This window comes from Nipponia nippon, unplaced genomic scaffold, assembly GCF_047370975.1.
Source record: "Nipponia nippon isolate SJK-2023a ecotype South Korea unplaced genomic scaffold, ASM4737097v1 scaffold_9, whole genome shotgun sequence".
In the NCBI taxonomy this organism is placed as follows: Eukaryota; Metazoa; Chordata; class Aves; order Pelecaniformes; family Threskiornithidae; genus Nipponia; species Nipponia nippon.
In genome coordinates, this window is record NW_028262413.1 from 39,728,403 (window position 1) to 39,755,236 (window position 26,834).

Sequence of the window (26,834 nt, forward strand, 5' to 3'; positions counted from 1 at the left end):
TCAGTCCCACAGAAATACAGTAGTATATCTGGTGGATTTTCCAAAATGTTTATCACTAAAGGAGGTCACAGTAGGTAAAGGCCCTGATCAAGCAATCTAGATCCTACATGAAGAGACTCTTTTGCCCAGGTGGAGCTTCATTAAGTCAACAGGACTCTGGGAGCAAGGACTAGCTGAGGTGTTTCCTGCAGCAACTGGGCTCAGCTCTGGAACAACAGTCTTGGCGGCTTGGTCCTTCTTCAACACACAAAGCTGCACAGAAAGCAGCACCCCACATTTTCCCATTCCTCCCTTTCTCTGGCCTCCCTCCTCATTTGAGGGAACAAAGGACAAGAGGGGAATACAATCCCTGTCCATGAAATCCCTGACCTCCCTCCTGTGATGCTGACTCACGTCAGTCCTAGTACTTGTTTTTTGTTGTCCTTTCAGGACTGGAATCAAGACCAACAGATTACTTTAGAAAAATCCCAGAAGAGTCATCCACCAAAAGGCTGCTTTTAATTCCCAATGACATGAATGAAGTAAAAAGAAGCCTTTGAGCTCCACCAGCCCCAGGCAGGTGAAACATCAGCCACTGTCCCAGCATAGTGCTCTTGGGATGTCACAACATGGCCTCTTTCTTCCTCAGCCTTTACTCTGTGGCACCTTTACTCACTTGAACTGAACTTGGAAAACTTTATCACTTTTCTTCCTTATATCTACCTTTGAAGGGACAAAACACTTGTGAATAGGAGTGAGAAAGAGAGAAACAAGAGAATTTTTTTTCTAGAGTGAAAAATCCATCTTCCTTAGCAACACCTCCATAATTTTGGTTAGATCTACCGAAATATTTAAGAGAAGGAAGTGGGTCATAAAGATAGTTTAAAATATGAGAAGTGGTGACAGCTTAATGTAGCAGCAGAAGAACAACTAGTTAAAACATTATAAAATGTGAGCCTTCTACTTGCCTGGATGGTTTAATGGACATAGTTGTCATTTTAGCTGCTTAACACTTCATGCTAAAAAGATGTGTCAGATTTCCCTGTGCTTACATGGCAATTTTCCCAAGTCGACTGTGAAACTGAGAAGATAAGTTCTTTTACAATTCATGGGGGATCTGCTATCCAACTGGATAGCAAGTATGAAGATAAGCAACATGCAAAGTACTGGAACAGAAAATCTTGGTTTTTGAGGAAAGGTTTGCTTGCTTTCTAGTTTCTTGAACATTGCTTTTGTCCTACTGTGCTGTCAGCTGTTAAGCTGGGGCAAAATGAGAAATTCAAAACATACCTTCTCCTCTTTTGGTGGTGTGACTGTTCAAAAAAGGTTAATTTCCAAGGGCAAAACATTTCCTCTATGAAGTTTCCAAGTAAAATCATTTCAGAAAGAAAAAAATGTATCTTTCTATAAGACATGCTAGAACCAATTTTGGCCCTAAAAATGACAGCAGCTTCACTGGCATCAGCAAAACTACTTTGATTTTCCATTGGTGCACATTAGAGATCAAAATTGGACCTCTGTCCAAATATGGACACCATTAGCCAAAAAATACCTTGCAGGCTTTTCCTTCTTCCCAGTCTGTGAGGTGCTGACAATCCTCAAGCACTGCAGATACTCTGGGATCGTACGTTTTTGCCTGTGCTTAGAAAAGTGCCATTTGCTACCTACTGCATCTCTCGCTTGCTTTACATTTAGAAGCATCAGTACCAAAACCAGCTACACAGGCACTGAATACACAAGCGGATACCAGCTGAAGGTATATAGCCTGGAGAGGCAGGATTAGTGCAATTGCAAACATTCACTGCAAGAACAGAGTTAGCAGAAGTAGAAGAGTTTCTATTTCAGCAGCCTGCAGTAAGGTAGTGACTAAGTGAACTGGTGAAAAAGCAGCAGCATTCCCTGAAGTATTTTATAATAGCAAGGCATCAATTTTTTGGTAATTCAAACCTGACACTAATTTAGCTATGTAGCAGTCTCTTATGACTGTCTAACACCTTTTTAAGCTTATAAAAGAAAATAGCACATACTGCCAAAAACTCTGCTTATGTTAATAAGACTAATACCAAAAAAGAGAAGTTTCACAGCCTCTCCTGATGAGTTGCTGTGAAGTCTGTGAGGAAGCAGTAAGTGCACAGCTTCAACTGCCCAGTGGGACCCAAGGCACTTGTCTTATGATTTATATAAAAATCAGAAATGGTTTAGGAATCTCATTTACATTTTAACAAGTAATGCAGGTGTTGAGGAGTCTCCAGTTCAGTGCCTTTGGAAATCACCCACCTACATGGAGAGAACTACGGGATGAGCCTCTCCCTGTATTTTTCTTTTATTACTGGCCTTTGCAACAGCTGAAAGTCAGGTTGACGGGACACCGAGGACCTCAGCGCCCTGCTGACAGAGTCTAAGTGACTCACAGAGATTGCCAGAAGATGTGGTCCTGCCAACTCTTCTGACTTCCCTGTGAGTCTCCCTCTACTTGGTGTTCTTCCTCAAAGCCTCGCTTTATTTACATTGTAACATGAGAGTTTCAGCTGTCATTAAAAAGCAAAGGGGCTGGTCTTGTTTGGACAACACCAACCCTACAGGCTCCAGAATTGAAAGTGGAGGACAAAAAGACCTGATAGTTCTTGCTTGTGTAAGTTTCATGATCTTAAACTGGTCCCAGAACCCTTTTTTGGTAGTGAAAGGCAATGTTGGAGCCAAAGCATGAGGCATTTCTTAGTGCTCCCTGCTGAAGGAAGGTCTTGGACACCACGTGGGGAAGGTGGCATGATGCTTCTTGGAGACAGTGAGGAGGAAGGACCATGAACCAACCGTAGGAAGGTGGGAATGTCAACCTGAGTTGCCAGATTAAAACGCCCTCAGGAAAGTCTGTCCCCAGGATTTTGTGGAGCTGCCAGAGGAATAGGTTTTCCCCAGGCATTACCTTTCCTGGGCAAATTACATTCAGGAGAAGATGAGCATGAAAAGTGAATGAAAGAAACCAAGCAGAAAGGAATTAACTGAACTTTAGGCACTTTGCTCAGAAAGGATTTGGCTGCAATGTTAGCTGAAGGACTTGGATCTCATTTTTCCACGCCAAGTAGCCCATCCCTAGGCTGACTATCTTGGGCCCAGTTCAGCACTAATATAAGAGTCACTATTTCCTTGAACTGAAAGGACATTTTCACCTGCTTGCGCTAGGGAAGAATAAAAGCTCTCGTCTACCAGAGCTACATGAAAAGGAAAAGAAAAACAGATTTTGTAATAGAGTTGCTAAGATCAAAGCAAACCATCTTTCTCCATAATTGGATTCACTCTTTTAGGCTTTTCATCTAAAATATGACACTCAGAATTCAGCACACAAACAAATCATCAGTTTGTCAAAGTGCTGAGAACCAGGGTTAAGCTGAAATACTCCAACAAATATACCCTCCAAATTAAATCAAACCTTGCTGCATGGGACCAATTTCTTCTACCCTGTACACATATATAGTTCTCTAACCAAAACCCATAACGTGAGGCATTTAATATGAGCTTTACTCATCGTGCTGGATGCTGATTAGTTGAAAAACGCTGGTAAGTAACGGATCCCAGGGAAGCAAATGTTTATGCTTGCCTAAACCTAGCCAAGGAAATTTTCTATGGTGGAAAAACTGCCTCACCATGTAGACTGCCATAAGTGGGAGTGTATTAATAGAAATAAAAATATAAATGCCTACTTGTTTACAGTTCTGAATTTAACTGTTAGGTTGCCAGAGCAGAGCATAACATTTCTCTGGACACACAGAGCAAAATGTAAGTGCCAAGAACAAAACCCTAATTCAATGGGAGCCCAGTCCTGTTTCTGCCTAGTCAATAGCAAACCAGGGGGTGTAAGTCCAGTGCCTAGACACTTAAATAGCAACTCCTGCTCTCTGCTGTGCAACTAAAGCAAATGCACACAAATTTTTTTAGCTTAAGGAGGCACGTGTAATCTGGATTTGACTTTGCACATATTCTGTAGGCACAGAGGTCTCAAAGATAATTGCATTCCTAAATGTTTAATGCATAAAGTTCCTTGGAGAAAGGGACCCAAATGCAAGCCCACACATTAGTATGCATCAGAGAAGCAACAGAGAAAGCACCTTCAGAAATCTCCCAATGTGGAAAATCCATGGGTCTAGGTTTGAAACCCATCCTGAGGTGCAACTGTAGGAAATTGGGCTCTGCTAATCCCCATGCTCACAAAACTGCATGTCACAAAGGGAAACCTGACAGCCTGCTCCTCTCGAGGCAATCTTAATGCTGGCCAGTCTTCAGGCAGAGTTTCATCCTCTGCCACACCTGCTGATGGCTGGGCAATGTCTACTGACTCCCAATGAGACAAAGACTTTGCAGCATGCTCCCAAGTGCACAGAAGACTCCTAATAAATAAATAAATAAATAACACCTGCTGTATCTCATGAACTCTGATCTTATTTTAAGATCACTTCATATTCCATTCTTGCCTGTCATATCCAGCGGTGCACCCCACTGCAGTCTTTATTTGACAGTGCAAGGCTGTTCTCAGGGATCAGGAGAACATAATGGTCCTTCCAAAAACCACATCTTGTGTGAGGGCTCCCAGTACCCACTCTCCAACCTCAAACCACGTGGTGGTGTGTGTGCCCACCAAACACAGCCTTAATATTTGGCTTGTTCAACACAAGGAGAGAGGAGACCTGGCAAGATGTCCAGGTAACCGGAGTTTTAAAACAGGCCTGGGTACTTTTTTTGTAAACACGTTAATATCCTTTAGAAGTGGAGGAGCAAGGAGAGCCATCTGCGATCTCTTACAGGTGACTGTGAAAGCTGTGGTGAGTCACATATTTACAGTATGCTCTACCCACACACAAAGGTCTCGTCGAAATTTGAGCAACATACCATGAACCACAATCTGATTTTGAGGTCACGTTTTCCCTCCATTTACCATTCTCCTCTTTCCTTCTTTCCCTACTGAAAGGTTACCTGGGATTTGCAGCCCTTTCTACCAAGGTGTTGATATTTTAGCTAGGGTCTCTAATTGTGCTGAAGAAAACTGCTGCAAAGGTTTAAGACCACCCTGACCTAAGACTGACCATCCCTCAGCCAGTGATTTCAGGATAGGAAATAAGAAATAAGCGTGAGTTTGTGTCTCAACCACCCACTTCACCAGCCTGAACACAGTGGAATGTATCAGAGGAGTAACATCTTCCATTACTGAAACTTGATTCACCAGACTTAGCCACCAGGGCCCCATGATAGAGTGGACAAATGCCTGGAAGCAAGAACTAGAAAATGCCAAACTTTCCCCCAACTCAATTTCAACAGGCAGCCTCTTGTGGGCAATGGGAGGAGACAGAGCGCCTTACAGCCACGGGCTGCAGGCAGCAGCACAACAGCAGCTTTACTGAGCCCTTGGAATTAGGCAGATAACACTGAGAGGAGTAAAATTATACCCAATTTATTATTCACCTCTTATCTTGTGGAATGTTGAGTAAGTTTCACTCCATCACCCCCCAGCAGAGTACCTGAGGACACCCCCTAACACACCCAGTGACGTTGCCTGCAGCTGCCCCCCATTACCTGTGCGAATTTCCCGGTACACATCACCCCATTCCAGCGCGGGACAGTGAGACACCCGGGATGACGCAGCAAGTAGTTGTCTGCTCTGCCTATGAAAGTGTCCGGATACCCTGTCACCGAGCCGTCCAAATCATGGAAGATAGACATTTTGTCACCGTCATTATCGTTGTTTCCAAACCATTCGCCTGATCTGCCAAAAAACACCTTCAGTCCAACCTAGCAGGAGAAAATAAGAAGAAAAATTACTGGTTAGCTCTAAGTAAGGACTCGGGTTTGCAGTGTTTTAACAACCAAAACAGTGATACAGCTAGAACTAGAAAGCTCTATTGCTTGAGTAAGAGTTGTTTTGCCTCTTCTATTTAGAAAAATTTCTGACTGTATTGGTTTTCCCCCTCATTTCTTAATCCCAGGAGATATTTTCACAAAAATTAGACTTTTGGTTCTTTGAAATGCACTCACGCAACCATGTATTCCTTGAAATCATACAGCAATAAATTATGTGGTGGCAAAAGGAAGAGGATGACTCAAAGGGAAGGGAAGTACTGAAAGATTATGAAATTGCCTGAGGAATATCACAGCTGTGGTCAAAGAAACAAAAATTGCTAGATATTTGGTGAATTTTCTCATATATTTTCAATGGCTGTTCTAAGCAGTTCTGTGAGTACCATTTTTTTCTAATCGTTCCCCTAAAACCTTATAAAACTCACAGAAGTTACAGCAATTCTCAGAATTGGCTCTTGTGCAGATTCTAATATCTCCCCTGAAGAATTTTTTTTAGGAAAGAGAAATTTAACAGGAAGCAGCATTATCCTCGTTATGCATAGCTCTGTTTTCAAGATTTTTCAGTAGCTAAGTAAAAGAATCTGTCCTGATATGAAAATCCAGCAAAACAAGGAAACTGCAGATGTTCAGCAAAAAGGCTTGGTGTATTTTAATGTCTGCGGTGAAAACTATTACAGTGTGCGATGATTAAGTTCTGAAGTAATCAAGAAAATAATTACTCCAGGTCAAGCACTCTGAATGACTCCTGCAGCAATGTGTATAAAAGCAGACGGCATAAATAGCGACTGGATCATGCTGACCCAAAGGACTGTAATTCTTCCACTTAGCCCAACTAATTTTAATGGGACTGTGCACATGAGTAAGAATTAGGGTCAGCAGGATTAGGCTGCAAGTTTACTAAGGGCTTTAAAGGCTTTATTTTAACAATAATAAACAGAACAGCTTAGGAGAATAGGAGGGTCATTGTGATTCTGAGTTAGATGGAAAGTCCCATTGGCTTAAAAAGAATGACCACTGCAGCAAGAACTACTTGCAGAATAAAAGTCTTCATTCCTTTAAAATTAAACTAGAGCCTACAACCATTTTTCTGTCACCTTCTTGTCTAAATATGAGTCTCATAAACAAACACCTGAAGCAGTCTCATTTAAAGGAGGCTCAAACATATGGAAATTTAATGTGTATTTTTGAGTGTTTTAAAACCTTTTCTTACTGCACTGCAGGAAACTTTTGCCCAAAGGGCTACTTGGCAAAGTAGGAGGATCCAAAAAGTTGGGGTTTTTCTTTCATTTTAATTTATAAAAGAGGAGATATTAAAAAAATGTAAACACTGTGCTGCAGCTCAAAGCTCCATTATAAATACTTTGTGACAGTGCACTTCTGGAGTTGAACATGAAAACGGGCACTTCACTGGGGAGGAGAACAAAGTCAGCCGTACTTCAAAACAAAGCAAGGCACAGCCAGCACAGCTTACACTTGATTAACACTCTCAGTGTTTCCATCCAGCAGCAGACGGTTTTGGTGCTAATGCTAATCTGATCTCTAACATTCTCCTCTAAAAAGTCTGAAAGTCAGAAATGAAATGGAAATATTAATGAGCAGTTTCACTTCTTTCATAAGTCTCAAGGTTACCTTACTTTTGTATGCTGAGGGATAGGGGTGCACTGAGTTTGCAGTTACAGCTATGGCAACATATGTTTTTCTTCTAAGTGAACACACTGAACAGAGAAAAGACTCAGCTGGTCAGGTATGTCCATGTGGAGCTAGGAATGAGCTAGAAGAGGCTGCAGAGACACGTCATGTCTAGCTACCACACTACTATTCAGACACCTAATTTTCATCAGGCGTGGGCTACCTGGGAGTTACTTGAATTACCTGTCTGAAGCCTGACAGGGAGCCCTGACAGATGATGGTTATGTGAGTACATAATCTCTTAGGAATGTGCTAACTCAACCTGTCCAAGGCAGCACACCTAACACAGTTGCAGACAAGTCCTGAAGACTGCAGTGGAAAACACTGGCTATATTAAAAATTAATAATGTACTGGAAAACATCACAGTAACTTGCAACTTTTTCTAAAATTCAAGTATTGGCACAAGCTGCTAAAAAAAGCCGTATCACTGTATTACTGTTAGCATTTTAAGAAACTCACTTTCAACCAGTGTGAATCTTCCTCTATTTTACCACCCAAGGACTCTGCCCTTGTTAGCATGTCTTTTACTCTGCTGGAGTGATGCAAGCCCTCAGCCTGCAAGTTCCCTTTGGTCAGGAGTCTCTTCAGTGTTTGGGTGGTTTTTTGCTGCCCTCTTTTTCAGGGGATAACAGACTTGCTAAAGTTATTTGTTAAAGTAACTCAGTCTCTGCTTTTCTTTTTCCCATCATGAACTGTTTGCAAACTGCTGCTTTGACGCAGAAACCCCGCGCTGAGACAACACAGGCTAAACATAGTAAAGGCAACATTAGGAAGTGCCCATCTCTTAGCTAAGCAGGACTGCAATCCCACGGGAGTCGCTAGACCACAGCCAGGAGCCAGTGCTGACCCGTCTGAGCTCTTCTGGGGACTACAAACCCACCCGACACAGACTGCTGGGATTTCTTTGGCACAAGTAATTTCAGAGATGCCGTAGTGTTGGCACAGCTAGGAGTAGAATAGGCTTGAATCCACCCTAAGCTCCTGGCTGCCCGGAGAAAATAACCAGAGGGACTATTAGCAATGGATGTGAATTGGGACACTTTGTGAGTCTTCTGCACCTGCTGGAGGTGGCCTTATTCATGGGAGCCCAAAAGGTCACGTACCTCTTGCTCCTCACCTCACTCTACAGGAGCTGTGCAGAAAAAGGACAGAGGGATGAATGGGTTGCTATTTTATGACTAAAAAGAGAAATGTCAGGTCTTCTTAAGAAATGATGCACAAGTGTCTTGTTCGGGCACGGCTCTGTTCTGGGCTGGGGCCATCTCCTTTGAGCTCTTCAAGTCCTACTAACTGACAGTAACCAGATCTACAGGAGACAACAACCATCAGTCGCCCTCAGCTGGGTTAAGACCAACTACTGCTTCCACTGCTTTGAAATAACTTTCAAAAAGTACCCTTTTTAAAACAAACCAACCAACAAACAAGCCTAGCAATAATTTTGCTATTGGTAAATACACAGATATCTCAATATGTGAGATTTAGGTTTGTCAATGGAAAGGCAACTAGAATACTTTTTGTGGAATGTAATGTTTAGGTCTTCTGTTCTACTTGACTGTTATTTCTATGCTGGAATTAAACAAGAGTGGCTCTATTATTTTGTTGTCTAACCAATCTGCTGATTAGCCTGATAAATTATACAATTATTCCTTCAGCATGACTAATAGTTTTGTCATCACTATGCAACGTGCAGTAATGTTTAATTTCTTCTTAAAAAACAACTGTAAATTGATTGTCCTTTAGGGAATTAATACTTAGCTACCCTTTAAAAAGTAATAAAATGAAGCCTGGAGATGGAAAATTAATTAAAACAGTCTACAGGCTCTATCTTAACTAGTCAAAGACATATTGTCCCATATAGCAATTAGCAACAAAACAATAAACTAACTGTGGTCCTTCAAGTTTGAAATCAGATTTAGCATGTCTGGGTTCAATCCAGATAAAACAGAATCAAAGTGAAAAGTGCTGGGATGCAGGTGGTTACAAACATAAATGGTTTTTAAGTTGGCAAAATACCAACTTCAGAAATGGATATTTCTTGGAAATGTACATACAATAAATAATTATTGGGATAATGTCATTAGTTTTTTTGTAATAGGCTGAAACTGTACTATTTTAATTTGCTTTGCAGAAGTATTTAGTAAGTCTTCTGATCATTTTTACCTTGAAAACCTCAGATCTTAAAGGCATTGCAGTACTAAACTGCCTCTCAGACAAAAAATGCTGGGATATTTAACAGGCTCATGGGCTTCAAATGGTGCAACTGTATTAAAGAGCTGCATTTTCAGCCATTCAAGAGGTAATCATCCCCTTTGCTAACGTGCACAGATATCATCTGTCTGAAACCATTCTGTTGGACAGAGTCCTACATCCATTACTGGAGGAAAATTTCCACTCTCTTCCAGTCCACTGACGGAACTTTTTCATCACACATTTTTCTCTAAGCTCCCCTCCCCAGTTCCACGTTGATTTTCTCATTCATGTTCCCCATGATCACCTTATAACCATTTCCCCAAGGGAGGACATAAAGAAGATAGAGCAAATTAGCCCTTATTCTTGTTCCAAAGCTCCCTAAAGCAACTAAGGTAACTAAGATCTCTTTACAGAAATGCACAGGAACTGTATTTTCTTTAGAAGAGCAGTCAAGTGACTGCAATCAACATCATCCTTTCATAAAATTCCCTCCTGTTGTTGGTCTGAAGTGTACCAGAGAGGGGACAGACAAACTAACTGCTTGCCAGAGGGAGTGATATTGGTCAATCCCAGAGCAATGGGAATTTTCCTCAAGATAAAGCCAAACCTCAAGCCAAAGTTACTACAGTTCATGGACATCCTAAGAAGCATGGACCTTGTTTGAAAAAAGCTAAGGAGAGGTTATAATCCCTGGGAGCGAGCCAGGTGGAATCTATCGTTTCCCAAGCTAAGTGTGCAGGGCCACGATCCCTGCAGGAATCCAGGACAAGGATAGGAATTGCTCAGCATCCTACAGCTCCTGCCAAGGCAGAGATAGAGAGCCCCATTCTGCTGTCACTGCTCAAAGGAAGTCCCTGTTGTGCTCAACAGGAATTTCACTGCTGACCCCAGAAACTGGGCCATGGCTTTGCTTCTAAGTGCATTTCCTTATTTCTGTATCAAAATTGTATTGCAGCTTACTGCCTCCTGACATCTCATTTGTGTTTCCCTCAACCTCTGAGGCCAGGTCCTCACCAGGTCCTCAGCATATATAAGCTGGTAATGCTGCACCAGCTAAGAGTGATGTTCTGGATTTTCTGGTTACCAGGTGAAATCTTCCTCTAATGCACACTTTTTAATGTATGTCTGCCCAGGCATAAGATACCTTCACATTTTACTGGCTTATAAATAACCTTCATTAAAAATAAGTCTTGCAAAATGAATCGATGGTATGCACCAATGTAACATGCACCACTGCCTGGAAATTCCTGCTCTAGGATAAATCTCTCACTGCTTCTAAAAGCTTTAAAAACTTGCACATCCAACAGCATGCATTCCTAATTTTCTTACTCACGCTTTTCTCCATCAGGATCTGCGACACATTATTCTGGGGGCTTATCTGCCAGGAGTTTTTCATGAAGAACCCGATGGCACTTGAGTATCTGTCAACAGTCGGGGTGAACTTCTTGAAAGTGCATTTTGCCATCCTGACAGGCCCATCATAAATCTGGAATCCACGAATAGGGAATGTCCTGTGAGATTTAACAACAAACACAATCCCATGTTAAAAGCTTGGGCAAACTCTGAGTCTTCTCCTGAAGGCACAGAAAGATATTAACAAGTAGCTAAACCACCTTTCCTTTCCCAAAACTAGGATCTGGATGCTCATCACACAGTTAATGAAAGATGAAACTCTGCTGAACATCCTCTACAGGATAAGGCTCAAGGGCCAAAAAAAATGACTCATACAGCTTGCCTAAGTCTTGTAAGCTGGGGTAAAGCAGTTTAAAACCCTTGTCCCCAGCCACGCAGGGCGTATCACCACGAGGAAGACCCAAAGGGCTGTGTGGCAGCATTGCCATCAGGTTCCCTGTTCCGGGGTAGATGGGTTTCTCAGGAAAACACCAGCATGATTGAAAAAAGGATATCAGTCAGACTCCCTGGAGGCAACAGCGTCTCCCTGGCAGTAAGTACCAAGTGGTGCAGCAGAGTTTCTCCTCTCCATACAAGCCACTTCACACGAGATCCCTAGGACCTAGCCCACAGCACTTCGTACAGAAAAGCGATTTCTGTAGCATCAGTCCGTGGACATGTTGTCAAGACATTAGTGTTGAAGGAGGCACCATTGGGGTCACAGGTAAGGACCTGCCCCTTCCACAGTTTGTTTTGAGAAGGCACCAAGTTTTGCTTGGCCCCAGTTGTGTTTGATTGAAGGGTGGCCTGCATCCGCTTCGCAGACGGTAATCAAACTGGCTAGTAGTGGCGTGGAAGGGTAGGTCAGTGCCTACCGAGTCCAGAAAGAGTTGTTCAGACATGAAAGCCATAAAGTGGACATCACATGGGCACACAGCGTCTCTCCAGCCTGGGGGTCACCGAGGCCCAGATTCCCCCCATCCCTGATGGTTTTCCTTACTGGTTGGCTCCAGAGATCCAGAAACACTTTGCCAATTGGAAACACCAGGTACAAACAGTGTTTCTTGACCAAATAATTCTTCTTCAATTTCCAGAGCTGTTATCCCAACAGTTGGGATCCCCACATCCCATTTTGCACTATGGCATAATGAAAGGACGGATACCAGATGTTTTAGCATACTCCTTCCCGAGAGTATATTGCTTAACAATATCACAGATGATTAGAGCTTGCTTGAACTGCAAAGGAGCTTTTTTGCAATTGCAATTAAAATAACAACACTGATAATAACTGAGGATAGCTCTGATTATTCCTGCTGTCCTACACAGATCCCATTCCTGTGTCACTTATGGCTGAGACATGTATAGTCAGAGTTGTGTGCATGGCATGTCTGCTGAGTACTGTTTATTCCTTAATTTTATATTCCTCGTAGAGGGATTAATGATTGGTGAGCATCACCAAAAACATACATTAGGGTAGAATTTAGGCTTGGGGAAGCACACCTTGCTATGGGGATGTGGGCAGGCACCGCAGTTGCTAAACAGGCGGCTATGCTGCTATCAAAATAGAAAATAGCATACAGGTATTGAAAGAGAAATAAGATGTAATAATGAAAAACGGTTTCTCCTTTGTCAAACCAGCCATGTTTGCCCAGCTACGCTGGCAGGAGGGATGGTGACACGGTGGACAGGAGCTGTGCCATCAGCTCAGCGCTGCGCTACTGAAGCACTACACAAAAGCCACTTGGTATCTTTCAGATTCTCTAATCCATTCTCCAGCGACTAATAAATTAAGCAGAAAATCAAATCAAACACATTCAGTCAAGAACATTCTCAAGCTGCTGGCCTGAAGAGTGATTTTATTTGGATGCTTATTATTTCTGGCCTGTACAATAATTTCAACACCTGGTGTAAATTACTCATTGATAGTCACATTCATTCCTGAGGCTTTTCTTCTAGCTTATGCTAACGCCAAGAAGAAATGGCCGAAGAATAACTCACTTGTTTCTGGGCAGCGTTCTGTATTCTCCATTTGCCCCTTTTCCCCAGTAGCTGTTTTGACCTCCCTGGGAGCCAAAGTTGCTGCTTTCTCCAACAAAAATGGAGTGTGTAACCTCCAGGCTGGAGCCTTCGTCTGTTGGGAACGTCCCATCACTACAAGCAGGCAAAGAAACACCAGGTAACTATGCAGCACACCACAACTGATTAATTAACACTTCTAATTACACCACAGACACAGTAGAATTTCTTCCCTAATTTGGGAAAAAGTGGATCCACTGATATAACAGCCTGCTTTAAAATCTCTTTAGAAACCAGCAAGTTATTGCGGAGGTAGCTTAGTGCTCGGGCATCAGTAACACAGGTAACTTACTCTGGGTAAAACCAGCTCTACCCTATATATATGTGTATATATATATGTATAATTGCTCTATACCGAGTTGCTTTATAAATTTTTACCTACATACCTAAAGCGAGAGCTTCACTGATTCCCATTGCCTGCAGTGGGCTTTGAATATGGCTTATTTTTGTGGGTCTTTTGCAAGAGGGGACAAGACGTGAGCAGCAGGAGCACGGTAGATACCGGCAGAGGAGGCAGGAGACCTGCTATGCCACATGGGACCATCCCAGCCACCCTGCCCCGGCAGCACACGAGCTATGGGCGATGCTGCTCTACCGGGTTAGAGCAGAAGAAAAGTCTTCCCAAATGCAGAGCCAGATGTTTAGTCTACTGGTTCAGGACCTACCGTCCAAAAGGAAATATTCAGCAATTATGATGTATTCCCCAGACATGCTGAGGCAAAGAGAATGAAAGGCTAAATTGCCCTTTGTATTAATGGCTGTGCAGGGAAGACTTGATGTGGTCTGGGAGGGAAACGTGAGGTTTTCTTGTGTCTTACAGGAATTACCACGGGAGTGTCTCAGCTTCCATTCTTGAGTCTCTTACATTGGGGGAAAAAACTGGAAGATGGTCAATTTTAAGAAATTACCTTGCTAGAGTGAGTCCAATTCCATTGTCTGAAAACCTGGGACAGAAGAAACACAACGGTGTAAATGAGGAGGAATGTCTGCAGTGAATTTGGCCTACAGACCTATTTATGTCTGCTGCGAGGGGAATGATATAACACGTAATTACAGTAACCTACCCCGAGTTGCGGAAAATAATGTCGCCGCCCCTGGCCCAGGCCCCATGGTCATTATTTTTAAAAGCAATAAGACCATCAATGACGGCAGGAACTCGCGGCTTTTCAGGATCAGCATCTTGATGTGGGTGAAACCTGAAGCAAGAAGCTTAGTTAATGTGGCACAGGAGACATAGGAACCGACCTCAGGCAGAGAAGGTCGTGCCTGGCAGACCTCGTTTGGCTTCCAAATATCAGTGTGATGGGCCTAAAGAGGTGCTACGTCCTGGATCAGAGTCAGGCTATTAGCTTGATTTCATCTCTGTGCTTCAGTACAAAGCAGAAAACAAGAAACATTCATAAGAGTGAAATTCTGGCCCCAGTGAAATCAACGGGAGATTTCTCGCTAGACTTCAATGGGCCCATAGTTACTCCTTAATTTGATTCAGTGTAATTTAGAGGCATAGAAAACATTTTTCCCAAGTCACTTAGGTCCTTTTGTAATTGTCCTTACAAGGCCCATTGAGAATCCCTGGATTGATGCTAGAAAATCAATTAGGCACTTTCAAGAATCTCATTCAGCAAAGATAACGGAGTAATTGGAGCTGCTTTCCTTGCATGTACAGACCAGACCTCCATATGCTTCTGTCTCTGCTGAAAGAGAAGCTGTCATATGAAAAAAGGATTCGCCCTGGGAATCGGGCATTTCTCAATTACTTCCAGGCTATTTCTTACTACCTTGGCTGTTAATGGTAGACTTGAGTCGTGTTTGGAAAAAAAATCACCATTGCTTTTTCTGAGTCTACCCTCACCTCCTACTTCTTCCAGCTGATGTCCCAAGGGACGCACCACCTCAGTGCCCAAGGGCTGGCCCAGGGAAGGACGTCTCACAAAGGGAGGCAAAGTCACCCTTTCCTTTCAGCCATACGGGAGCATTGAGAGGGTATGATGGTCAAGCCAAGGCTTGACCAGTAGCAGTGGCTGATTTCTGCCACATCCTCCTCACACAGACCCATAGGGCTGCAGTGAGTGAGAAAATGGCCTTAATTTACCTGCTTCCACTCTGCAAAAGGAAGCTCAGAGATTTTAAAGAAGCTGACAAAAAGCTTTGAGGCTACTTTATTCTCCTCATTAACCCTAGACCAGTCTCAGCAGTCTCTTACATAATCTTTCAGATGTAAGTGCTTTTAAGCAATTAATAAGAAATGCTGGAGTTTACAAACCCACAAATGGAATACCCCCTTTCACTTGCTTCACTGCTTAGTCCTCATAACCCCAAGTGCACGTGTATCATTTTTGGTCAGCAATAACACAAACAATTCAGTGCATAGCTATGAAGTATTTGCCTCTGCACATCAGAGAGAGCTTGTGTGGTTTTTCAGATGCTCCAGCCATAATGAGGCATTAATGATCTGCTAAATACAATGCAGAAGCCAAGCAGCAATACAACTATCCAAAATACTTAGCCATACACCACGTGCGTACCTGGCATTATCGACAGTGAGATATTCTCTGGGATCTTCAGCGCTGGCTCTCGTTGTCTTTACTCCTTTTCCAATAAACAAACCAGCCTGAAAATGCACACGACTCCAATTATTTTAACAGACTGCCCCACAGAGACCACAGATCCCAGATTTTTATCAATGAATGTAGGCAGCCAGTCCGTGCAGGCACAGTGAGTGGCTGCAGCCCGGGCTTTCTCTTCCCTTTTGGTGTCACTTGGCACTGCTCAGCATGACATTAGCACAGGATGTAGCACGCTGAAGTCAGGACAGAGTCTGCCTTGCCATGTGTTATGCATCAGCATCTTGGGCTGCCTTCTGACCCAAAGCAAGGCACTGAACTCCCACTCTCTCTGCCTTGCAGAAAGCAATAAGGGACTCTGCCAAGCTCTTGGTAACTTTTTGGAAAAAGAGCGTTGTTAAGAAGTAAGCCTTTAAATAAAGAGTGATGAGTCCCCCGACAGTCAAAAGAGAACATGAGCCGCTGTAGCTAAGTTAAAGACTTTGGGCTAGAGCACCAGCTGTCATGGACCAAGATGTAAAATATACAAGGCCCAGAGAACAGCACTGATTTCAATCTAGAATCCTGAGAAATAAGTTAAAAATGCTTTTTACAGCTTACAGGTTACATTTTCATGTCAACAGTATATTTGGGGGGAAGTGTTTTTCTTGGAACTACCCTTGAATTTTTGGTCTCATTTTTCAAAGGTGATGAGCAGGCCCTGGCACAAACAACTTTTGCTCATCCCCCTATGTCCTTGCACCACTATGGCCAACAGCAGTGCTCAGTGTCCTGCCTGTCATCCTTAAATCTCACTTAGTAGTAGGTGTACCTATGGCCTGGGCACATCCCCTCTAACACAGGCACCCAACTGAAGCACCTGAAATGGGACCCCCATTCTGCTCAGCTCCCTCTTTGATCATTAGAAAGAGCATCATCCCAAAAAGTTGATTGTCTCTTGATATAGTGTTAAAACACCACTATTAAAAGGTAAGACACCCATGATCATCTGATTTCAGAGCATCACACATGGTCAGCCCTACGCCATACTATTTTATTGATACTAACATACAAAAATCATCCACATGCCTTGAAATTGGAGTGGACTCTGTTGTTGTAAAATATTCCCAAGGGGGTATGTTCAGCCTGTCCCTCTGGATATTGCCCCTCAGACTGTCCAGTTGGAACCCGGTGGAAGATGTACCATATCCCAACATCCTGAAAGACAAAGGGAGGTCTGAGAAATGGGACACTACAAGTAATGCTACAGGTTATCCTGGGGACTTAGGGTTTCCCACTATGCTGACCAGATTTCTAACCTTAGCCTGCCAAACCTGTGTGAGTCCCAGGGGACACACACTACCCCATGCTCCTACATCTCCCAACTTATCCTTTGGCATGGACAGTGGGCTGCCGGCGCACACACACGTGGTTTTTAAAAATGCATATATTGTGGGTGAAATTCAGGTGGTTTATTAGAAAACACAGCCTTCTCTGTACAGGCACATTAAACACAAACATCAGAGATAATAACAAGGAGAGAGTATACATTTATATATACAAACATAAAATTTTATTGGGCATTTAACTTTTGACTACTAATAAAAATCAATATTTGCTAAGAGACACTACACACCATTTCCAGCCACAGTTGTGAGAGAAATCAGTGTGACAACTGTAGGCAAATACTTGTTCTTAACAGAGACAAAGGTTGCAGAAATAATACCCAAATTTTACGATGGCTTACTAAAAATTCATAGCCCTCACGCTAATGACATCAATAAGAGTAGAATATATGGGAACTGGAGGCAAAGCATAGCTCTTGGCGTTAAATGATTTTACCTGAGCACCAGCTGCTGCATTCTCTATTAAGTTGTTGTTTGGATTTGCAATCCAGAATGTGCTGACAGCCCTGAAAAATCAAAATGAAAATGATGCTAAGCAGTTACCAAACAGGAAAGGATACATTTTCATAGCACTGCACTGGACTCGAGCCACAACTCTCCTATTGACTTTAAAAACTCCACACAACCTTTTAATGATACTCTTTAAGGAAAAGAAACCATCTAGTAATGTCAGACATATTCATTTATGGAGCCACATGCTGAACCTATTGTAAATTATATGAGACCGTTAACACAAAATCCATGCTCTGTTAAATGCAGCTTAAGGAAACCCAATGTCTTTTTTTTTTTTTTTTTCTTTTTAAGTTAAGCAGCTTTGGGAAATGTCTGAAAAGTGACCTTCTGGTTTGTTTTTTGGAACTTGGGGGGCAATGGCAGGAGGTAGGGGATTCTCTATGGATTTATGAAGCTTCTATGTGGAAAACAAAACAAACGTCCTTGCAAGCTGCAAATGGCTTGGTAAGGAGGAGATTAAGGAGATATTATTTTGACATTTGTTCAAATAAGGAGTTTTTGCTTCAGAGGGAAGATCAGCAGTGGCACAAACAGAAGCCAGATATAGCTATGAAAATATTGTCCTCTGTTGTCTTACTTCATTTGATAACATATTTTGCAGTAATAAAGACCACACGTAAAAACACTGTAAACCTTTTCTCATGACCATACCAATTAATTTGATCATTCTAAGCAGAAAACCTCAGGCATTTTTTATCCACCTTAACTATTACATAATCAAGAATCCACAGTCCTTTGGATTAACAGAACCACTGAATAGGTGCAAAATAAATCTATATTAACCATGCAAGCAAACTTAGCATTTCAGCAACAATAACTGTAATTAATTCAGTTATTTATGCAAATTAAAATAAGTAGAGTTTGGCCACTGCATCCTTTTCCAGAAAACATGAAAATAAAAATTTCCTTGGCTAAACTGTGGTCTTCCTTGCAAACACTAGCCAGACCAATACCTGGGTCCCCGAGTGCCCGTGTTACAGCTCATCAGTCTCCAAAATAGAAGCTAACTTTGGTCAGCTATATTGCAATATTGTTGATTGTTAAATGATGCTCACTGTAGTTTATGCTAATCTCTGCATTTTCACTACATCTCCTGATGTACTCCAGATATTCATGTACTATTGATCAATTTACTCTGGATGCTCCAGCCCCAATTCAGCCCTGGTGAAAGAAGGCAAAAACTCCCTTTGTAGTAAGTGATATTTTTGCTAGCCTATACCAGGGCTGAAGCAACTTGCATTTATCAGACAGATTTCATGGAGCCTTCTTAATAACATCCTACTTAACATCCTACTTAAAAAAGAATTGAAAGGGGTTCAGAAACAAGCAAAGTACTCTAACATAGTTATGATTCTCAGGAAACAGCGACAGGAATAACCAGCAGCAAATATTCCTTGATTAGGATTCATGCAGGTGTTAACAGGTCTCCTCACAAGCAAAACATGCTCAAGTAGCTAAATTATTTTAAAATGAGAAATGGTAGGAAAAGCTACAATTTTTCATTTAATATCAAATAGCATCTTTCAAAAGTTTCACCACGGCATTTTTTGGGACCCAGCTATAAAGCACAATGTAAGTGCAAAGCCTGATGACAGCTCCCGGAGCACTTACATGCAGTCGGTGCTCGGCACAGGAACGTAATTCCCATAGACGCGGCTGCGGATGGCAAGGCACATAGCCTCATTGCGATCCGAAGGCAAGATTGTCCCCGACCTCGTGAGGAGGCCCAAGTTGTGATAAAATGTATTGCGTTGTTCCGTCCCGTCTTCGAGGAAGAAACAGTGCCCCAGAGTGTCATAGCCAATGGTGTCTTTTACCTGCAAAAAAGTATACAAGCCATCGATCGCAATGCTAACAGCAGTAGGAACTATAACTGATGTGCTTTGCTTATCAATAAATTCCTGCAACACTCACAGAGTGGTTTTGCCACCCCTCTGCACAGCAAGCAGTGCCTCCATAGGCATCACTCCCGGAGCTAACTCAAACTACTGTAGACTGATCTTCTTATACAGTGAAACTGCTATTAAAATTACTCTGAGGAAGATCACAGGCATAATTAAAGGAAAATTGCAAAATACTGGATTTAAAACTGCCCTCAGCTCTAAGAGAGAATACTTGATTCACTGTCATGGAGTAAATGTTTGCGTAGGGATAAGTGTATCTTGCATGATAAACCAACAAGTTAGGACGGTTAATCCAGAAATTTTCATGACTGCAACATTTCCCAAATAAAATAAGAAATTCCTTAAAATGCACCATGTGAAGTAATTTATATTAACGAGGTTTCTGTTCTTTCTCCTCCACTCTCAGAAGGTGCAGGGCCACTTTATTCCTGTAATGATCAGCTTGGGCAGCGATGGCATTTTACTATTTCCATCTATTTAATACTAACTGGCATGCACAGGGATATTGCATTAAACCCTAATTTGACCAAGAGGACTTAGCACAAGCCTCCTTTGATGTACAGTCTTATGAAGATAAATTCAGAAATCCTTCTTTTAAATGTAAATACTAAATCAGGCTAGTTAAAACACCAGCTATTTGTTACTAAATCTTACTGAAACTTTAACTCTGTACTCAAATGATCCCTGTCAGCATATTTATTCACTCTTCAGGCATACAAGATTCCTGTTGACGTCAGAGTTATGGCTGTGTAAGACTGCGAGATTAACTAATATTAACCTACTTGGTTATTTCTGTATACGGAGGGATACTTGAACTAAATCCATTTCAGACTCATATCCTGTGATTTCCCCTTAATGGGCTGCAACTGTACATAACATCTGGAGTCACAAACAGTATAGTCCCCATAGGTATATCTCTACTGGATTTCATTGTTTTCCTGGCAGTCACCCCTCAAACTTGTCATCTGCTGCTCTTGTTTCTGCCCTAACGAGGTGCTTGAGAGAGAGTTAAAAATAAGGCACAACACTACCAGGTACCCAACTCCTACCTGATACAGTTTTGGAAATCCACCGAAACCCTGCATGCGGGTACGTGGCTCCGAGTGAGCTACAAGGAGGGCAACAGAGAACCTACGTGCAGCAACACGGAACGTGTCCCTGCCAGCTGAGTCTTGGAAATACAGATAGGAAATGGATTTAGGTAAAAATGCAAGTGTCATTGCCAAACAGCTAAGAACAGTAAGCCTGGCTACTTCTGCCCTTCCAAATGATGGGCAAAAGCTGTGCTAAGGAGGCCATGGAAGACTATTTTTGGAAAGAAACTGTAACAACAAACTGCTTGCTCTTTTAAACAGCATTTCAATTGTAGAGTTTCATTCTTCTGAATTTAGCTGAAGTTTGGCTAACCTGTACGTCAGACAGCTGCATTAAAAACCAGCTTTCTATCCAAAACCAGATTTTAGCTTTAATTAATATTATTAGTCACGGCTTCTGAATGGCATAGCAGCCCTGAAAACTTACATACACGACACTATATTGATCACTCTCCTAACCAGAAATAACATAATTCAAGGATCACTTACATCTGCACTGAAAGATAAGGGTGCAGGCCATTAGCTCAGAATCCCAATAACTGATCAATTCTGGCATATCACAGATGATAGAAACTAAAATCTTGGAAATGAGAGCCCACCTGCGGCACTGTGACGGGAGCATATTACTGTATGTGTCAGCATGAAACATCGTCCACAACGCAGGCTACAGCCCCACTGGTGCGTCCAACACCAGATGATTAAGATGCCTCTAAACACTGAATTATATATAGTTCAGCAACACAATATAAGTGACCTTTATGCACTGACACATTAGACACGAAAGACTACAGTAGTCTGTGTACGCCTGACGTGTGCCAGGGCAGCAAGAGGCATGTTGCAGCCTGCGTCCCAGCCACGGGGAGTAACCCAAGCTGTGTGCACCGCTGCTGCCGGCTTGCAAAGCGGCGCAAGCCTGGCACACGGGAGCAGCAGATGGGAGAAGGGCCTTGCAGACAGCGCTGCGTGGCCAGGACACAGCAAAGCACAAACCACAGCACTCCAGCAACGTACTTCTACAATTACATCCTCTAAACGCTCAAAACAGGAGAGGGAAAAACCACCTGTCTGGTTTATTCTGCCTCAAGGGCTGAAGTTTCATAATCTGATGCTAAAACAGCTACCCATCTATGTTATTTAACTGCTTTGCTCTGATATACACGCTCTTCTCTGGAACTGCAAATCATTTTATTTTAAAGCAAGGCTTTTTATTACATTTTAATTACTCTTTATCTTAATGACTGTATTGAAATCACACAATTCTTCCACAGAATCACATAGTTAACCTTTGCTATAAAATCTCTTCACTGATTCATGGACTCAAAGCTCTCAGCAGTCAGATGCAGGGGGGCTGGAGCTCACACTTGGATCCTTGATTTCACAACTATTGCATCCCACACATCCAAATAAACCATTAACAGCCTCACTTCTGATAAAGAGCAAGAGCATATACCAATCTTCTCAGGACCAACATTAACACAAGGCTTAATTTTTCATCCCAGGCAGGTTCCTTCAATTCCAGAGGTTTAATACCAACGAGAAGAGAAAGGAAGTTAAACCATACCCACACATACTGGGCAAGTCTCCTGCCTCCTAAGAAGGGCTCTGTACACAAAATCAGGCTCTACAGCCGGAGCAAATCACGTATCTGAGAAGGCAAGCAATATTTTCAGTGATCTGGACAATGCCAATCCAGTTTAGGATACGTGAAAAGTGCTCCCGGTTGTACAAGTCTAGCATCGCATTTTTGTGAATACACCATTTCGGGGGGGACCCTTTCACACAGGGGTCCCTCCAGAGTGTATCATCATCTATGCCATGTCTTACACAGCTTTATGTCCCGGGTTAAGAAAAAGTGAGGAAAAACGCGGGCAGTCGTGGATAGTTCAGGGAGTGTCTCTGCCTGAGCACACATCAGGTGAATGAGGCAATGCCCACGGATACCAAAACACTGTTCAGCGTCCTGCAGAGCACACAGCAACTGGACGTGTCGGGACTGGAGCAGGAATCTGTATTCTCCAGCTGGGACACGTATGGCTTTTTTGTGGTTTTTTTTTTTTTAAGTTCCTCTCCACAATGCCCTTGTGAGGATCTAGGTCAAAGCCAAGTTCCTGAGGGCTTTTCTGGCACTGAAGCAGCCGTTTGGGTCTGTCCCTCTCCTATTTCATTCCCTTTGTCATGAGAATATTTTCGGATATATTTCACATTGCCCTGACTGGAACAACCCCTGTCTTTTTTATCTCCTTTGCAAATTAAAGGTCCATTGCTTCAGTCAGGTCCAGTAAAGGTCCACTGCTTTCATTTTAAATGAAAGTTCCTATTATCACAAACTGTCCAGAATAACCAGGCAAAGATTTCACTATATCTGATCACACCATTAACAACATTAATTACGAACCTGAAATTCATTTCAAAGAGCTGCACTACCAGAGCAACAGTCCTAACCTGAATACCGGTCAAATGAAGTTGATGTGTCAGGGCATTTCTTGGGGAAAAAATGCCTTGTTTCAATACTCTGATTTCTCTTTGTATCACAAATGGCTCCTACTGTTTAGCGGTGCCTAAACAAAGAAATGAACTTGATACTAATAAAATATGTCTCCTACCAGCAGGCCATGAGTTCCATGTATGGCAACACACCTAGAGAAGCAGTGGTGGATAGCCAGGTTATCAAGGTACGTTGGGCGTTCATATCCTCCTCTCTCATCCACATCCTCAGCCAAGTGAAAATGCACAGGATAACTGCCCAGGATTTGCTGCCCCATGTTTTTTAATTCCACTCCTGACATGTGAACAGAGCTAAAATTCCTTAGGATCTGTTGAGACAAATGTAGATCCAAGTAAGGCATTACAACATAAACCCGCGCAAAAAGGAAAACATTTTTTTTTTTTCTTCTTATTAGGCAATATGTTTGCCGAGTAAAACAGGGCCTGATCGCAGAAGGAGGTGCCAGCTCCCTGCTCTGACTCACAGCAGCGCAGCACCTGCAGAGCAGCGTGCCAGCGGCCGCACACCTACGGGCGCGGGGCTGCCACGGAACAGCTGCCAAACACCCTGCGCGGGATTTAGCAGTAGCAGTGTGTGACACGGCTACGGACAAGGTACTCCTGCCAGCTCCAGAACGGGGCAGCATCTACCACCAGGCTCTATTTCCTGGCAACTTTATCTCTGTCAAGACTTTAGGCAAGACCTGCACAGCTCCTCGATTTCCACCAACTGGTGGTGGAGTAATTTTACACAAAGGCCCTGCAACAGCAAGAATTTGCACCTCCGCCAAGAACACATGGGACAACCAAGAGGAGGCAAAGCACAATAGGGTGAGACCCAGCACTTCTCTGAGCCATGCAGGGAGCAGGTTTGCTCTACAAGAAGCACGATTTCTTCAGTGACATCTCGTGAACTATGTAACTTCACACTGACCCGACTGACAGCAATGCCACTGAAGAATCCCCTCTAGCCCAGAGAAGGGTATGTTTTTGCATATGCAGTGAAGAAAATGGCACTGCCACGTTACAAGTCTAATTTTGCAAAAGAGGCCAACAAACTTTTCCCTTCTTCATAGACAAGTATGTTTTTTCCCCAGATACAACAGTACTTTCATGCATTGTATTGTTTACAAACCAGGAAAGGAACGACCTGAAACCACCTACAGGCAGAGGCATTAAGAATTACTCACTTTAATATGTCCTCCAAATGTGTCAAAGGAGAAAAACTGACATTGATTTTGTCCATAACAGGAGTCTTCCATTTCTCCTTGAATAAGTATATTTCTAGTCAGAAGACCAACCTCTGCCCTCATATCGATGCCATCAATGACTTCTCCAATGTGAAGATAAAGTGGGCTGCCTGTGAAAATCAGAAACCTTTTCATTCAGGGTGAGCACAGCATCTTTCTTCATTATCGCACTGCTCTAAGCAAGTGTATGCCTTTCATTTAAGCAATCACCAAGTTTGGGGACGAGTCCAGTTGTTCGTATTTGTTCCCAGAGGAGATCAGCACTTCCCCTGACTTCTACAAGGGACTGATGCCCCTGGTCAAACTTTAAGTTCCAATATTGGGGCCTTCAGCTTTCATATGACAAGTGCCCATGTGTTTACGGAACAAAAACTAGCTAAAGAGACAAGGAAATGTAAATGTAGAATGTTAAAGACAAGACAATGTAAATATTTACCACAAATGAGTAGCTTGCTAAAAATACTTCATACCATCAATTTTCACTTGATTACTTTTACATTCAGGGCAAGGAAGGAGATTAAACTCTTCAGCCTGATGCATAGAATAATCTGTACTGGCAATGACGATCCGGTCGCCAGGTAACCAACTTGTAACCTCATCCACCAAATGAAGAATTATTCCTTTGGACACTTCCACTTTAAATCCATTATGAGGCACCCCTTGAAGAAGGAAGCAATCAATTATTTTTACAGTTGCACACGACAGAATCATGCAATTAGCCAAAGAGCATAGCAATTTAATTTTTATCTAGACAATGCTGTGTGTGATAGAAGTGCTCTAGCCATTAAATATGTCAGCGTCATCTCTTTGTAGGCAGCTAAAACACTACTTTGCAAGAGTACTGCTGTTGGCTTGGTCACTGCACGTGAGCAAAAGTCTACGGTATTATTAGCATCGCACTGTTCAGATTCGCAGCAGTTAGTTAGAAAAAAATTAGAGCAAAGCAACAGAAGATAAGCAATTGTCAGGAAGGACTAAACCTTTTATCCATCCGCTGAAAGCAGTAACAGTAAAACGGGTGCCATCGTAGGTGAGGAAATCTCTTTGGGCCACGGCGAACCCCGTTGTTCCATGCCCGCGATACTCCCGCTTATCCTCTGCTGTGGAAAGCTGATCCCCTCCGAGGATCCCCACCAGCGCCCAGGGCTGCCTGAGGGAGAGCGGGAAGGAGCCAAGCGAGTGACATCCCAAACCCTCCATCCCCCGGAGAGCCCGGGCAGGAGGGGAGGGCGCAGCACGGCATGCCTCCCCTCCCTCCCTCCATCCCTTCCTCCCTCCCTCCCTCCCCGCCTCCCCGGCCCGGGGTGCCCGCCGCCTCCCTGCCCGCCGGGCCCGGCCGAGCCCCCGGTCGCCCCCGGGCCAGGGCGAGCCCCCGGCGGGCCGGCGGCCCGGCGCGGAGCTGTCCATGGTGGCGCCGCGGGCCCGGCCCGGCCCCCCCGCGCCCGCCGCCCGCCTCACCTGTAGCCCAGGCGGGCGATGTGCCTGCTGCCCAGCCGGTCCCGCAGCAGCAGCCGCGTCTCCGGCGTCAGGCTGCGGGCGGCCGAGTCCCCCACGGCGGCCGCCACCACCCTGCCGGGGGCCTGGAGGGCCAGGAAGGCGCGCAGCCGCCGGCCCTCGCCGGGCCGCAGGTGGGTGTCGAAGCGCCCCGCCGCCAGCACCCGCGCCGTGCCGGCGTCCAGGATGCGGAGGTTGAGCCCGCGGCTGCCCCACCGCTTCTCGGAGGAGTAGGGGCCGTGGCGGAGCCCGCCGGGGTGCAGGGTCTTGTCCAGGAGGGTCCAGGAGCGGGGCCGCCGGCCGTGCAGCTCCAGGACGCCGCCGCGACCCACGCCCACGAACTTCTGGCCGAAGCCCTCCACGGCCGCCCCCTCGGCGGCTCGCCCGTACAGCGAGATGGTGGCCCGCGAGCCGTAGGGGCAGCGCTCCGAGCCGATGTGCAGCTCCCCGCCGTCGTGGATGAGGATGTAGCGGGCCCGCAGGGTGATGGGCGGCCCGTGGGGGCGGTCGGCGAACACCAGCCTCCCTGGCGGGCGAGGGGAGAGGAGCGGGGTCGGGGGCGCGCACCGCCGGGGGCTGGGGGCGCGGGGGGCCGGGAGGTGCCGGGCCGCCCCCCGCAGCGCCCGGCGGCCCCGAGGGGGCGGGCGGCCCCGCTTACCTCCGTCGCGGATGACGAGGGAGTGGAAGGCGGCGGAGCTCTCGAGGCGCAGGGCCGCCCCCCGGCCCACCACGGCGGCGCGGCGGGTGTCGGAGCCGGGTCGCCACGGGGCGAGGTGCGGGGCGGCCTCCGGACAGGGCCCTGCAAGAGACGGGCGGCGGCGGCAGCGGCGGCGGCGGCGGCGGCGGAGAGGCGCGGAGGGGCGCGGAGGGGCGCGGTACCGACCTGATGCGCTGCCGCCGCTCGCTGCTCCCCGACGCGTCCCGCGGCGACGCCGGGACCGGCTCCGGGTGCGGGTCCGGCGCGGGGGGCGGGAG

At 44.5% G+C, this 26,834-nt stretch overlaps 2 protein-coding genes across 6 annotated transcripts in view; both read right to left on the reverse strand.

The window, feature by feature from the left end:
* CEMIP (cell migration inducing hyaluronidase 1) overlaps window positions 1–26,834 on the reverse strand; it is a 115,248-nt gene that overhangs the window by 87,936 nt on the left and 478 nt on the right. The gene's annotated exons all lie outside the window — the stretch shown is intronic.
* The window catches only part of LOC104017244 (cell surface hyaluronidase CEMIP2-like), a 58,607-nt gene that overhangs the window by 24,052 nt on the left and 7,721 nt on the right, over window positions 1–26,834 (reverse strand). For all 4 annotated transcript variants that reach the window (XR_015701298.1, XM_087743677.1, XM_087743678.1 and 1 more), the window contains 15 exons: window positions 26,518–26,658; window positions 25,824–26,385; window positions 25,346–25,515; window positions 24,836–25,024; window positions 24,306–24,475; window positions 23,235–23,444; window positions 19,245–19,450; window positions 17,557–17,626; window positions 16,804–16,932; window positions 15,697–15,782; window positions 14,236–14,367; window positions 14,080–14,115; window positions 13,094–13,246; window positions 11,037–11,214; window positions 5,542–5,757 (listed from right to left, as the gene is read on the reverse strand). Coding sequence is in view for 3 of the 4 variants with exons in the window: in XM_087743677.1 (XP_087599803.1) it covers window positions 5,542–5,757; window positions 11,037–11,214; window positions 13,094–13,246; window positions 14,080–14,115; window positions 14,236–14,367; window positions 15,697–15,782; window positions 16,804–16,932; window positions 17,557–17,626; window positions 19,245–19,450; window positions 23,235–23,444; window positions 24,306–24,475; window positions 24,836–25,024; window positions 25,346–25,515; window positions 25,824–26,385; window positions 26,518–26,658 (2,648 nt within the window). In the remaining variant the exon portion in view is untranslated. The remainder of the gene's footprint in view (window positions 1–5,541; window positions 5,758–11,036; window positions 11,215–13,093; window positions 13,247–14,079; window positions 14,116–14,235; window positions 14,368–15,696; window positions 15,783–16,803; window positions 16,933–17,556; window positions 17,627–19,244; window positions 19,451–23,234; window positions 23,445–24,305; window positions 24,476–24,835; window positions 25,025–25,345; window positions 25,516–25,823; window positions 26,386–26,517; window positions 26,659–26,834) is intronic.